The 15,901-nt window shown below is 39.9% G+C and overlaps 1 protein-coding gene across 2 annotated transcripts in view; it reads left to right on the forward strand.

Annotated features, from left to right (window-relative positions):
* Positions 1-15,901, forward strand: part of ghra (growth hormone receptor a) — a 41,685-nt gene that overhangs the window by 12,269 nt on the left and 13,515 nt on the right. For both annotated transcript variants that reach the window (XM_044374603.1, XM_044374594.1), the window contains exon 2: positions 4,911-5,032. In XM_044374603.1, coding sequence (XP_044230538.1) covers positions 4,915-5,032 — 118 coding nt within the window. In that variant the 5' untranslated portion in view covers positions 4,911-4,914. The remainder of the gene's footprint in view (positions 1-4,910; positions 5,033-15,901) is intronic.

Genomic DNA, 15,901 nt, shown 5'->3' on the forward strand with positions numbered 1-15,901 from the left:
GCATTCTTTACATCTGTGTTTGCTAGCTTACAGCCTTCTTTTTCACTGCCTTTGTTTGTACATGTCTAATCTTCATTGCATGTTACTGCCACCATCTGTTGATCAATAGAATAGGATGACACTGATGGAAGGACTGTGTATTGCTTCCATGTGTGTATTCTTGCATGTGCACAATACAAAAAATACAAACTCACAAAAACATTGCTCCACAGCACTACCAGTGGTCAAAAACCAGAGATCCAAAGATCTGCTATTATAGCCTTTTTTGACTAATTTTTATAAATACTGAGTCAATTTTAAACATATCTGTGACATTTTATTCACCAAAAGTTGTTTACATTTCTCTTAATCCATCTTTCCTTAGAGCCCAGATTCCTCTCTGTCCTCCAGCAGGCGGTTTCGGAAGCTATTTACATAAAATCACCATCATTAGTGACCAGCTACTCCGATTGACTGGAGGTGTGGCCCCCACCTTTCACCCTCAGCCAATCAGATTACTACCTAATGAATAATGCAAATTCCCTTATGCCGCATCTGGCTGCAGCCCCAGATGTGAGACAGTGTATAGCGGTCTATGAACCAGTGCCAATTACTTTTTCCTGCAGCTCAGGGTTATGCCAAATAACCATACCAAACCATGTTGGTTTTGCCAAACCAACATTCCAAGATCCAAAGATTATATTTACAATGCAAGCAAAAGCAGCAAATTATCGATTTTAATCATTGCAGATCTACTTCTCCGACGAACTTCAGTACAGAAATGAAAAGAAAGTCAGTGTTTCTGAATGACCTTTTACCTCCCTAGCTCCAGACATATACATAAAAATAAACAAGGTAAATAAGTTAATTTACTCTATAAGATAAATAGTGGCCATTATCTGGGTGGACACATGTGAACACAGAATATCAGACACCAGACACTGCAGTCTCTCTGTTTTTGGCTGGACTGCAGGAACCAGCCCTAGACACAGAATTGTCTGTGACTGACTGAGTCACTGACTGAGTGATGAAGTTACACCATTGGTCAGACGGCTGAGTGTTGGAGTTTCCCCATTGGCTGTTGCTCTTTCAAAATGATTCAGTGCTAACAGTTTTCTATGACGTCATCAGAGGACGTTTACAGCACTTCCACAGTCAGGTCGGCAGGCACTCACCCTCTCAGCGGGACTGAGCAGCCCCGAGTGTAGTTCACTTTCTGTGGGACTGAGAGTGAGCGCAGCCCCAAAATAATTTTTAAAACACACACTTACCGACCGCAGCATCTCATATGGAGGCTCCGACACTGAGAGCACCAACCTGCAGCAGGTCCGCGGACACAGTCGCGTTTCACATGTGCATACTAGTAAACAGGGTGCTATAGTAGTGTGAATAAATCACTTTATTAAGTTTGAATATTTTTTCAATCAGGCGAGAAAGTAACCATATAGAGTCCCAATATCCGGTCAGTTTATCCAAATAAGCCAGTTTATGTCATGTGACATTTACGTGAGAAGAGAGGATCTGTGCGCAAGTTACATGCATCTAGTGTCTTTTCAAAATAAAGCACTTCTGTATTCATAGTAAATAAAATAAAAGCGATATAACAAATACATTTATGAATGCAAACTTTGAAACACATTGTATTGGGGTCATTTACACTTAGCATTAATGATTAACTTAATAATTACTGCATTAAAACTATTTTTGGGTTGTGGGTAAGTGAAATAATATATAAAACACATAAAAAATAGCCTAAATCTTCACTCAACCCTTCCTACAACACCACCATACAGCCAAAATCTGGTGTACTGTATCATAATGATTTTAATGTCTTTCTTATGTATACAGCACCTTGAGTTACAATTACTGTATGAAAAGTGCTATATAAACTTAAACTTACATAAAAACAAATATCTGAAAAATGCTTGCAATGTCCAAGTCTGATAGTAACCAGGCGACGCACAAATTTAAAGCATTTCATACACAGTCCAGCCATATACTGGAGGAATCTTAAACTAAACTTGGGCTTGCAACATCACTATGTGTTTGTGTGTGTGTTTATGCTTTTCTTTTGGAGCTATAGAAGGGACTAACACAGGGATGATGTGACCTCTCACTCCCTTCCTTTTTCTTTGGCTTCACCCTTACACCATCACCCCATCTACTTGTAACCTCCTCCTCCCCCCCTTGTCAGCGCCATTTGAAAAAACACAAATGATTAATAGAGATTTGAAGAAACATGGGAGAGGCATGACACTGGTGGTGGGGTGCCAAGTCAAGATGTGCATCTACGTGTGTTGAGTATTTGAGTTTGCCTGTTATATGTTCATGATGCATGCATGTGTGTTATGTGTGTGTGTGTGTGTGTGTGTGTGTGTGTGTGTGTGTGTGTGTGTGTGTGTGTGTGTTTTAGGGCAGAGGTAGTGGGAGGAAGGTTGACCACAGAGGCCTTAAATGTTTACAAAGGGACCCCAGGGGACTTGACCAGACCCTCCCTCGTTTCTGATTGGCTTAGGCAGCCTTCCCGCAAGTCTGGGAGTCTGTAATTGGTTGAGAGGAGGAGAGGAATGGGGGAGAAACGTGCATGAGATGAAGATGGAGAATCAGTCTTGCCAGGGCTTTCATAGATGCTTTCAAATGGGAAAGGGGGAAACTAAAGTTAGGATTAACATGAGGCCACATGTTGGAATAGAGGGGCTGTTTTTTCTGCCCTGTTTTATTGTACTTGGGTTCCTCAACTGATTGAAAGAATGTTTTGCCTTTGGAATAAAAGAGAATGTGGGGGAAAAAAGAAGAGCTAAGAACCTTAACACACCCAGATTCAAAAAATGGTGTTGTAGCTTTTGACGAGGGAGGAAAAATGGAAATGATTTTCATTATGATTTAGAATGAAATATTTTTAAACCAAAATGGGGAGTGTGAGAAAGAGGGTTTGAGAGGATCTGAAGACAAACTCAGGCAAGATGTCAAATGCAGAAAATGAGAAATAATTGCTTTTAAATGGAGCATTTCTGTCAGGCCAGATGAGCATATTGCTCGACAGCTTTCTACCATGAATTCTTGCATTGTATAACTTGGCCTGGCATGGCCTCTGGACACTTGGAATTCAACCACACTTAGACTCTCTCTCTCCCTCTCTGTCTCTCTCTCTCTCTCTCTCTCACACACACACCCTATGACTGTTTACAACATTTATATTGATGGAAGATTTTTGTCACTGTGCTATTCATTCATGAAATTTGTTACATTGTGACAAACGTATATTGTTACACTGTGAGCAGTATAGTTTTACAACCCGCAAGCAACAAACTATTGATGTAAGTTGCAAACTTGCAAATGTGTTTAGTTTCTCATTTTTATGTGAATGGCACAATGTGACTGCAGTTCTAATCCAGAGTAAATGGATAACTTGGGTACTTACTGTAAATATATACCACCGTTAAGGTATGTGCTGTTATATATGAACATTGGCCAGGCATTTTTTTTCCCCACTAGGTTCTTGCATGACTCTATTCAAGCATCTTGGACTTGAAAATGTGCATGAGGTGACCACATTATTGCTCAGTAGTTATCACTCTGTATATGTAAGTAACAGTGCTATAAAATAATCTTTTAGCTCGCTATTTTTGTCTACAGAGCCCAAACATGTGTTTTCCTGTGAAAAAACAAAACAAAACAAAAAAAAAACATATAACTACAGTGTGCTATACCAGCATGTGATATGCTGGTATAGTACACTGTAGTTATATGGCTATAAAGTCCTCTGTCCTTAAACTACACAAGAAGTCGGGAAAAATTTGGCAGCTCTGCCCTCAGAGACATAGCCTCCACGTTTGGGGTTGTTGGCTGCCCAGCAAAGTTGTGGAGACACAGCTGTAAATAGCCAAGGGTGCGGACAGAGTTTGGTCTATATTTAGAGGTTGGAATTGACTGGTAGAACTTGTTCGCCAACACCAGCTTATTCTCCAGGAAGATAGCCATTCCTATTTTGCAGACCTAATATAAAAAAAAAAATTAAAAAATCTTATTTTAGATGTAGGTGGATGGCCTGGAAGAGAGAAGCAGTCACCCCATTTCTGTGTTAAAGGTTTTGTTGGGAAATTCAAGTCTATTTTTTAGAGGGGGAGTAAAGCTCAGGGGAAATGTGACTGTGTTGGTCTGCGGTACAAATTCTGCCAAGAACATTAGATATTTAGACTTTGTAGATTCTCCTCCATTTTGGTACAACATGTGACTGTTAAACACCAAAATCCAAAGCCACCTATGCGTTGATAATGCAGTTTTGTTAATCACTGTTCATAAACCAGAGTTGTGTAACATAGACCAGAGTACTGTTTAAAGAAAAATAGGCCTGGCATCACTGACTGAGTATTACATTTTAAAATTTAAATGTTAAATATTAAAGATTTGGTGCAAAGAGGGTTTAAATAAGAGCAACTTTTTGGATTATGTTTGACATTACTCCTTTTTCAACCATATCTCCCTCTAAACTTTAGATATGTCTGAATAAAATAATAACTAAGGCAAACTCATTCCAGATTGTGATTGGGATTGTCTTTTGTCAAATAAAGACTGAAAATTTATCAGCTTGTAGGTTGCACAAAAACAAGAATGGACAAACAGCACAAATAAACAAAAAAAAGGTGCTTCATGCATGCAACTTTAAAATGCAGCAGCAGCAACCTAGCATGATAATTAATTATGCCCTGTCCCGTGTTAGGTTTCACATACACCAGCTGAAAATAAGTGGCAACCACAATTCGTGCTCACAGGGCAGAGAGAAAGAAAGAGAGAAAAAAGAGAGAGGAAGGAAGAGAGTAGTGAGGGAAGGAGGGTTTTTCGCATGGGCATGTCATCATGGAGTCCAACTGATAATTATAATCGCTGAGTCTCTGTCCCTCTCTCATTCTCCCCTCTGTCTCTCTCTCCAGCATCATGGCTGTCTCACCACCCTCCTCCAAACTCCTTCTCTTACTCCTCATTTCCTCCCTGGGCTGGCTGTCCACTCCAGGATCTGCATTTATCATGGACCGGGACCACATGACATCATCAGGTAGGTTACTGTTGTGTTAGTGCTTTGTATCAGGTCAAATAAGCAGGAGAAATACAATTATGTGGGTCTAAGTCTTCAGACAGTTTATGCATCTCTCTACTTGCAGCTCATCAAACATTAACAGATTCAGGTTTTGCGCTCAACATGCTGTTGACACTTGTTATCACGTCTTATGTCAGACATCAGTTGCAGAATGCTGTGTTTGCTCAGATACATGTGGAAAGGTTCAGTGTTGAGCAAACGCCGCACTTTCCTGATTTGGCCCGTCAGACAGGCTAGTGATCAATAGAGCTAGGGTAAATATATGGTTGGGGCTTCTCTGTCAAAGTCCAGGGACAGGACGATGCAGGATGTTCAGCCAGCTAATCCAGCTGTCACTGAACCATTTGAAATAATTAGGTGAAAGAATGCTGTGGCTGAGAAAATAAGGCCAAATTTCAATTCTGATATAATTTACCATCAAACCACTAAAATCCCTGAAGTAATAGGTGGCCAAGACAGGAATTTCAAAATCAACTATGCTGTATTTTACTGCATAATTTCCACAATTGATGCTCAAAGTCACAATCACAAAACTGACAAAGCGGCGCCGTGTGATGAACTGGCATCTTCTCTAATGGTTGAAGCTACTGCAGCTGGAATTAGGTGAAAGTGTGCAGCCCTGCAAGCTTGGCCTGGGCCAAGAAAATTCCTGTTTATTTAAAGTCTACCTCTGCTAGAGCAGTACATGATTAAAATAAATCTTCAAAGTTGAGATACAACAACTCTCAAAATCAATTCTGCTGTTAATTTGACAAAACGTGTAGATAAGCCACCATTTGCTTGTATGTAGGTCTGGTTAGGTTTGCATAAAGTTAGATGTGAATTGATTATTCAAAATATTTGACACATGCACTGTGGATTTTTTTATTTTATTTTCATAGGTACAACCGTGCTTGAAAACTATGTTTCTTTCTTTCAAATTGTAATGGTGGAAAATCTGGCTATGGATTTTTTTGTGTGTGTATCTTTAAGTTGAGACAGTGTTGGTTTCGGTAAGGTTTATGGTGCAAAAAAAATTCATTAGTAGCTTACCTGCATACACAATGGACATAAATAACACATAAAATATACTAGTGGTGAAACAGTGAATCGATAATTTGATTGGCAGCGAATCAGCGACTATCGTGATGAATGTGTTGATGAGTCATTTCGATTCTTTATCAAGTAAATTTACTAAACATATCCTGGTAATGACAGATTTTAAATTGTTGAATAGTTCGATGTTGTTAAGTTGTTCTTTCTTTGATCATCTTGGCTCAACTTCATTCAGTTCCAGTTAAAGGAACGTTCAATTTGAATGCAAGTAATGGCACTGATAACATTTGGCAACACAATAAAAGCCGCCCTTGAATCTTGGCAAGTCTCTGTCTTGCCAGTATATTCATAGGTGCATCTGCTCATTGCCATTAAGAAGTGAGCCAGACAGAATGAGACAGAGACATGAGAAATCTCCAAACCATCTTTGGGCAGCCTGTCTGGCCGGTGCAGCACTTGTTGCCAGAATGGAAAGCATGCACATTACCTGGAGAAACACTGCGGGGAATTTTGTCCATGTGATAGGGGCTTTGATAGAGACCCTATTCAAATGGATATACTGGGTACCTGCACATATACCCAGCACATTTAAGTTATTTTTTAGTACTCCATTTGCATTGGTACTGCCTTTTATTGTTGATTCCTTTCAAAAGGGCACATAAATGGCAGGACAGATGCTGTTTGTGTGATTATGGAAAGCTGTGACCTAGCTTAAATGTCAATTCAGTTATTAATAGCATTTTAACAATTTAGTTCCTTCATATTTTTTGCAACTTAAACACTCACAACCTATTTCATGCAGCTGACATTTAACGCAGGTTTTTCTGGTTTAGGGGTTTAACCTTTAGGAGTGTGCGACTTTGTAAACACTAAAGTTAAAGAATGTATATATCAATGTGAAGTTAGACACAGTTTTATTTACATCCTTAATCAGTGCACACCTTTACTTGTGAGTGACCAATAGGAGCTTAAAGCAAGCATGTGGTCATTTTGTCATATTTGATGGTATCCTTGAGCAGGATAATGAACCAATATATATTTCAGTCAAATCGATTGGCGTTTCCCAAGTGTGCTTCTTCCCTCTTTGTGTGAGTTTTGTGAAAAACGGCTGGAAATATTAACGCTAGCTCCCACTGCAGAATGCCAGCTCATCTCATCTTCCTCTGCCAAGTAAAGACCAAGTCCACACCCTACTTCTTTTCTGTTTTTTGGTGGGGCTTTCCTTAAAGAGAAATGTTGCAATCGATAATGCTATTTGTTGACTGGTTAATGTTGAAGCTCCATACTCAGATCCAAAGATCTTTTTTTTTTTCATAGTTTTGGCAAAAATGGTCTATGGTGCAATCTACCATTTCAGGGGAGTCAGAAGTTCACCAGCTAGTTGGTTAATCCGTGTTGAGAAAAATAAATACCTCAGTGGGTTGATGTGGCACCAAACTTTGGGAACATTGCTTCAATTATCATGTGCTGTGAACATATTGTTCTTCCTGCTCTCTGCTGTTTTTGAGTGTTGAAATAACACAGTTTGGCCCTTCCAAACTAAAATAATTCTGGTTCCAGTGTTGGCACCAAAGCAGCCAAAACAAATTTTGGTTGTAAATCAGCCCTTCTTCTTTTCCTGTTAAACCATGAGCTGAAGTATATACAGTATTTGTGAACATGCTGAAAGCATTTCCATTTGGATTAAGTGATTATGGGCCATGTTGGCATTCTGATAAGAAATGAATGACTATAATTGGTTTTGGCGGAGTATCAGATTTTCTCAGTTATTGCCATGCCTTACGGTCATGGTTTTGAAATACAGTCTGTGTTGAGTAGAGGAAGCAAGGAAGCATTTTTGTTTTTTGTTCAGTGTAACATAATGAGAATCACACTTCAGAGTCACAGATACTATCCTGATAACAGAGGTGTGGTAACACATGAGGGCTACAGCAGCTTCATCCCTTATGTGCTATTATGTATAAAATGGGGCCAGCCAAGTACATAATAGTGATATTATAGATATAATTTGATGATATTCAAATGTAAAACTGTACTGTAAGTGAATTAGTAAAACTGCAGAGAGTCTTGATCTCCATGTCTTTGCCCTCAGGCCTTTTAACCCCATCTGACTTTGTATCTGTTCACAAACTGTAGCAGATGTCTTTATCAGGTTTACATTACCATTCTGATAAGCTCTCAGAAAACCGCTGATAACCATGTGAGGTCAAAGCATCCAACATTCTGACTGGTCCACCTCCTTCATTCGTTGAAATGATGTCAGGCGAGGACTGTGGTAGCCCTGGTCTTCCTCAACAACCGTTAAAACATCTGTAAACACAAAGCAGCCACTGATAGCATGAGTAAACACACACAGCCGGTGCCTTTCTCAAGCTTGCCACTGTATAACCTACGATCCTACCACTTTCTTTTTACACTGTCTATATTTGACATTTTACCCACCACTTCCTCTCAGATGCATCTAGTATGTATGATGCAGAAATCATTAAATCTCGTTGAGTAGGTCAGTAACAAACGTGGTGCTTTTAGGTTGTTTTTAAAAACCATTTTGTAGTTCAACTCGGAGAACTAAGAGGCTTCTTGGAATTCTGTGGGTTATACTGTGTCTATAAAATGTTTTAATATCTGTTGTCGAGCCAGCCACATAACAAGCTGAGAGGAGACGTTTGGAGACGCTCCTGTATATTTAAAGGCTTACCAGAGTGATTATAGCCAGTGGTAGTCGTTTGTCTTTATCTGTCCTCACACACACACACACACACACATACACACACACACAAACACAAACTTACACACACTTTCTTTTTCTTCCCTTAAACCTTCACTGAGCGTCTGCCTCTGTGTCCCAGGAGGATTTGCTCCACAGGCCTATACATTGATCCGGTTGAGTGAGGCTGTGTTCTTGGCCATGGAGGTGGTAACCAGTGGTAACCGTGCAGAGGTTTGGTCCGCCTGGCTTGTACACACAATCTACAGTTACATCTGCTTCAAAGACGAGCAGTGGGTGTGTTTGCTCTGAGCAGAGAAGTTGGGGCCATGTCTGGGATATGCTGTCTGAGGTTACACACAAAAGAGGAAAGTTAAAAAGCAGGAGAGAGAGATGCATACTGTAAATGGTGAGACGTAGGATACATGGTTGGACAATGGAGACATTTTCTGTAATGGAAGGATCACTTTAAAGAAACATATCCTGAGTCTAAAGGCACACTGTCGTTCCCCGTTTTGTTTGCCTTGTTCACGTGCATGGCGACGCACGTTCACATGGGTGACGTAATACACGTTCCTGGCAAAGGTTTCACACTATTCCACTGATCTTTACAGGTGGAAATAATGTGCCAAGACATGCAGAAATGTGCCAACAAAGGCAGGGAAGAAGATGACTGCAGTTTAGTTAATATAAATGTAAACAATGCATGATTCGAACTTGGAAATGGATTCGATATGTTTGTAAAACCTCCTACACAGTGTGTTCTGGTGAGCAACACTGAAAGTAAACACAACTTTTGTTTGTTTACAAGAAAAGTCCACAGGGCACCTTTAATAAAGGTGAGTTTGAAGGAAAATGTTTATAAGCAGCAGGGCAGACTGAAGAACTTACAGATTCTTTTTCCATAGGTAAGAAAACCTCAGAATCACACTCACATATGTAGTACTGCTATTCTTCCTTAGGTTCAATCATACACCAAGTCAAGATCAAATCAAATTACAACACACCATAACACTAGTTCACAACATACACACAAACTGATGTGAAAAAATGATAAAGAAAAAAAAGAAGAAATAGAATAAACAATACAGCATATAGCTCCAGTATTACATCACCATGAAAATATGTGGCTCTATACATCACCCTATTCTTTTTGCAATGCACCTGTTCACAGTTCTATATAAATTTGCATCTACTAGTTTGCCTAGTATGGTAATCATGTTCATTTAAACTAAAAGTAAGTTGTTTGTATAAGATTTCTGGCAACTTAACAGAAATATTGAATGTACCCTCATGTCTATATTGGAGCCAGAAGTCAGTTAGCTTAGCTTAGCATGAAGACTTGGAAACAGAGGGGGAACAGCTGGCTTGGCTCTGCCCAAAGGTAATAAAATCTGTCTGCCAGAACCTCTAATAACCACTAATTCACACGTTATATTCTCGTTTGTGTAATCCGTACAAAAACCATGTAAAAGCTACATTTTCCATTTTGTGGGGGGTACAGTGCCCAAATACCATTTATTGTTCAGGAGGAGTAAGCTGGGATTCAGACCAAAAACAACCCTGTACTAAAAGTGATGGTACTTGTTTAAATGTACAGTATGTGTATTGTTGTGTTATGACCCTGGCTCAACAGAAGCAACATAGAGGAGTCACACCACACACCCACACACCTATGATTTGCAAAACAAAATTTTATTGCAAATAAAGCAAACAAAAGTCAACAAAAGACAGAGAAAGTGGTGGCTGGTGGCAGGACTGCTGATACTGGCTGCAATGTGAGAGAGAGAGTAGGTGGAGCTTGACAGGGTTTTTAAAGGCCAGCCAGCAGGTGCCAGAAATCAGGGATCAGGGATCATGGAGGGAGGAGTTCCAGGTTACCTGAGAAAACACAGCACAGTGCAGACTCGGACATAACAGTTGTGTTCACTTTTGTTCAATCGTGTTAATTCTCACAAAAGAAGTTAGTGGAATAGCAGCTAGCTTGGAAGTGACATCAGCGCTTTGGCTCTCTTTAAGAGCACAGTTTAGACTGACATTATGTAAGAGGTAGAGAGGGTTTTGATGGTTTATGTAGTTGGAGAGTCAATTATAATAATCAACCATTTTGACTCATTGCTGAGACGGGGATTTCACACTCTAGTGTGAAGCCACACAGTTAGGGGCTGAATTTAACATGTTGCCCTGTGTCCCATGTGAAAACATCTGACAGTCTGCTGTAGCGTTGAGGGCGGCGTAGTGGAATAAGAAAGACAAAAAACACAGAAGGAGAGAGAATGTGTAAACACACAGTATGTGTGTATGTGCAGGTTGCCGTGCTGTACGCCAGACTTGACTGCTCATCTATATTTACTCTCACTTGGACATAATATGACATAACTAAGCCAATACTGCGAGCTGTAATGGCATTAGAGGAGATTAACATCATTAGTTGAGGCTAATAAATTGCTGGGACCAGAATAAGCTGACTGGGTCAATGCATGGTTAAACACACCAGATTGTGTCTGTGAAACTTCAAAGCTTTGAACACTGACGGGAATCATGATGGTCAGATGAAGCGAGAACTTGTCATCCTGTGGTCGGAAGAAAAGCCATAGGCTCTGTTGTGTGACTGGGAGGAAAGGCCGGAGGTATACAAGGAATTGGACAATGGCACTTTGATATTCTTTGTCGGTTTTTGTTTTGGAGGTGTAAGTTCAGAGTGTGTGCACGTTTGTGTGAGTCTGTGCACTTATGTGTGAAACCGTGTGTGCATGTTGGAAGTTATTTATATCACCTGTTTACATTCCCTTGTTTGTATCTTGTTGCAGTCTCTCACCTTTCTCCCCTTCTCCTCTGCCCCACTTTTCACCCTTTCTGGCTCTATCAAATGCTACATGGCCTCCCGACTCAAGCACAATATGATGGTTTTAATTTTCCTTCCTCCCAGAAATTAAATGTATAACTATGGAAGAAGTATGGAGGAAGCATGAAATCAGGAAATGCCTGCATGAATTCTCAGATTTTGTCCCTTGCAGCTTCTTATCCTTTCCCTCTTCTCGTCTTCTTCTTCTTTCTTTTCCCTTATCATCCAAGACATGTTGCCTGTGGAAGACAAACGATGCCGTCTGCTGCACATGCATAACGCTTCAACTGGTGTGTGCTGGACAAAGAGCGCGTGTGTGTGTCTGCAGTGTGTGTGTGTGTGTGTGTGTGTGTGTGTGTGTGTATGGTCTGTAGTGCGGGGATATAATGTAAGACTTGGCATGTGCAGACTGACAGGCACTTTTACTCTCAGTACAGTGTCAGTTTGTGCTGCCAGTTTCTCCATCTGGTTAACAGAAACACACACATAGACTGATGGCACTGCAGGAAGTCATGTGGATCATCTGGCACGGGTGCTACAATGGCAGTCAGAAGTCGGTGCTGGACAGTAGTTCCAAATATGTCCGAAATTTACAACTTAACTGTTCAAAAGTGATGCCTGGTTTGAAAAAGATAAGTAAACATAACATTCATTAATTACATTACATAGCAATTATGTGCAAGATTTACCTTAAAAGAAAAGACTATTCAAACATAACTTAACATTTTACGTTTCCTGTTAGGGTTAAATTGAGACTTGCAGAGGCAACTCAGCTTTGAGTGTTGTGTAATTGTGTTTACGCAGTCACTCGAGAGCAGAATATGAGCTATGTGAGTAAAGCGACCTGGGACAACTGGTTCCAGTGTTCAGCAGCCATGCACGTGTTCTCTTCAAGCATAGGGCAATCAAATCAATTATCTGCTAATACCACACTCAGAGTCCATATAGTGTGTACGTGTGTGTGTGTGCGCGCGTGTGTGTGTGTGTCTATTGTAAGTAAGAAACAAAGCTCCCCAAGACCTGCACAGTCCCAAAGTGGACTGATAGATGCTTTAAAAATAAATGTGTACCAAAGTGCTTTACGATTAGGAAAGCAACCACAAATGTAAAATCTTTTCTTCATGTCCAGACAGCGCTTCAGCGGCAGCATTCTGCACTAATTGTAGAAAGGAAATACCAGTCTGAGAGAAACAGTAGTCAAGTCTGGAGGGTATTACTGCAACTTTCTCCAGATCAAATGGGAGTAGGAATTAGCTAATTTTAGACGGTAATTATTTTACTGCAAGTGAAAAAAAAAGAAATTGTATTAGACAATAAAACTGATGTCTTTCAGAATTTCAGCAGGACATATTTTTTAAAAAGCACTGCAATGATTTCATAAAGTTGAGGTAATGGTTAAAATTGATCTTATAGTGGCTGAGATATCCTGGTTTTAGTCCCTAGTATTGATTAATGTCCTAAAAACCTGGATCCTACACTTCCCAGAATACAACTCAATAGCATCCTTTATTAGACTTTGCTTTGCTGGTAAATGTCAACATCTTTGAAACTCCTTGGCCCCAGTTGTAAGCATTATGATTAAAAATTTCTAGTCTCAAAGCTCAACCTGAGATTTCACTCGAATAATATTCTCAGAATTGACAAAGCTCCCCCCAGAGCCACAGAAGACATTAACTGTTCTCACGGGCTTTATCACATAAAACAGGTTTAGTGCCTCTTCAAGTTGTCATCTGTTTTGCAATGAGAACTAATTTTGTACCTCAGTAATTGTTCATAGTGGTTGCACATGTGAAGAAAAAAGTAACAGATCTAAAATTGAACCCTGAGGGACACCACATGGAATGATTACCTCCTCTGTTGCAGAACCAGTTTTAAACATAACAATATCTGATAATAAGACACTAGATTTGCAAGTTTTAAACTGTTTTTTTTGTTTGCTTTTTTAAAAACTTAAATTTTATTTTTCTAGTACAGTTTTGATACAATTTCATTTTTCATAATTGTCCTTACAAATTTTCCTGCTGTCTTGACATCTATTCAGTTTTGCAGGAGTGAAAGGGTCAAGGCTGGGGAGTATATTATAGTGTGATTATATGTAATAATGTAAGAGAAAGGATGTGTGGGTGTATGATTTATATATAAATATATGGGATGTAGATAGTTTGAGATGGCATGACATGGGTTCTGCATAAACTGAGTCATTGCAGGACTCCACCTCTATATAAATTTGGGCCTTTGGAGCCTTATCGCATATGTGATTTGCACCAACTCATACAGTTCTCATACAATGTTTTTTAACAGCATTTCTATTTTGCAGTCAAAAACTTCATGTCGGTGAACAGCTTTGAAAATATTTCATCATAACCACCTAAAACACACATTCACTCTCTGTGTCTCTGTCTGTCTTTCTCTCTTCCTCCTCCTTCTTCCCTCTCATCTCCTCTCTTTTGAAGCGTTATTAACCTCAACACTGACTTAAATCTGCAAATGAGCTGGAAACGGTGGTAATTTATAGCGTCATAGCCTCATTTCCCTCGTTCATGACCATCAACCATTTCACAATATGGTAACTGATAAAGCCTGGTCGCACCTTTCTCACTCCCTTTTTAGTGCTGTTTGCCAGCTGGCGCAGAGGCCGGGGAAAGAGTGCTTTATTTAGGCTTTTTAGTGGATTTTAAACCTTAATGGCTAAAGCTGACATTGAGGTAGATAAGTGGTTTCCTAGCTCCTTTGTATGGACTGCTGAAGACAGGACGTGAAGCTAAGAGCTGTTTATCTGTCTCAACTGAACACACAGCCTAGGAGGACCAACGGATACATATGGACAGTCAGGATGAACACACGAACACACACACACACACACACACACACTTACTTACATTCATTTCCTGCAGACTTACCCTAACCTTAACCATAACCACTACTTGCCTAACCCTAACCCTAACCTTAACATAACCAGTTACCTTAACTTTATACTAAGTCTTCACCATAAAATTCATGATTTATGTTAAAGGGACTTTCTTTTTTTACCCATAAGGGCAGAGAGTCTCCACAACATGACTGTGTAAACAGATTTACGTCCCCACAACATGAGTAATACCTGGTACACACACACGCACACACAAAATTAGGTTTCTTCGTCCAGCCGAAGGCTTTCAACTGCGGATCACTTAATGGCAGCTGGCAGGTACAGGCAGGATTTAGCTTCTCATCACTGAAACTCTGTGATGGTTATATATTAGTAAGTGTAGAATATGGGAGAAAAGCCAAAACAGAATTACCAGCAAGTGCATGGCAGATAGTCAACATCTAGCTGTCAAGATGTTACCCTCTGGGTTGTGAGCCAGTTACAACTTGCAACAAATCTTTTGCTTTTGTGTGTTCTGAAACTGTACAACGAGAAAGTTTTTTTTTTTAAAGCAAATACAGTATATGATGGAGCACATATATACTGTAAGTTCTGTATATCAGAGAAGAGGGGTAAGAAAAGAAGTATGACAGTCAATATTGGAGTGAGTGGGTGAGAAAGAGAGACTCTGAAAATAAAGTGAGAATGTGAGTCTCTCCAGGTGTTGCTGCACAACCTTTCACCTCTGACACACTTTGGAGTCATCTCCCATCCAAATCCGTGTTCAAAAATGCAAACAACTTTTTAAAAAATGTCTTTAACCTCTCACCTTTACCAGCAGGGCTGCATTCTTTATGGAGAGGTTAACTTTCAAAACTCTTGACTACAACAGCAGTTGTGAGATGACATTCAGAAATAAAGTTGGTCTTGTTATGTAAGTAATTGTATATGAGCAACATTTTAGAATGACTTCTTATGTAATCTGTGATGTAGTCCTGCTGTACTCCCAAGCTCTCCTTTGCATCCACTGTGTGCAGAAAGCCCTTTGATGGTGGCAGCTGGAATTTGTTGGATGGGGGAGGGAGGCAGAGTTGAAATAGCAAAGCTCTGGGAACCATGACAATGTGCAGAAGATGAAGGGTGGGAGGGTGGGAAGGTGGGAAAAGGGGCAGAGAGGGAGAGAGCTAGAGGCACAACGGCATAGGAATGCAATGACTTATGAGGTTGCACTGGCATCAAATAGAGAGTAAGCAAAGTAATCAAAGTAATGGTGTATATACTTTGTGAATAAATAATGAGTATGTGCCAAGGGTTGGGCTTGTTTGTTGAAGGTTTGTTGTGGTGTCTGTGGTTAAAGTGTTCTTATGTTAACTAGCTCCACCTAAGAGAAAG

This window comes from Thunnus albacares, chromosome 2 (genome assembly GCF_914725855.1).
Source record: "Thunnus albacares chromosome 2, fThuAlb1.1, whole genome shotgun sequence".
Lineage (NCBI taxonomy): Eukaryota > Metazoa > Chordata > Actinopteri > Scombriformes > Scombridae > Thunnus > Thunnus albacares.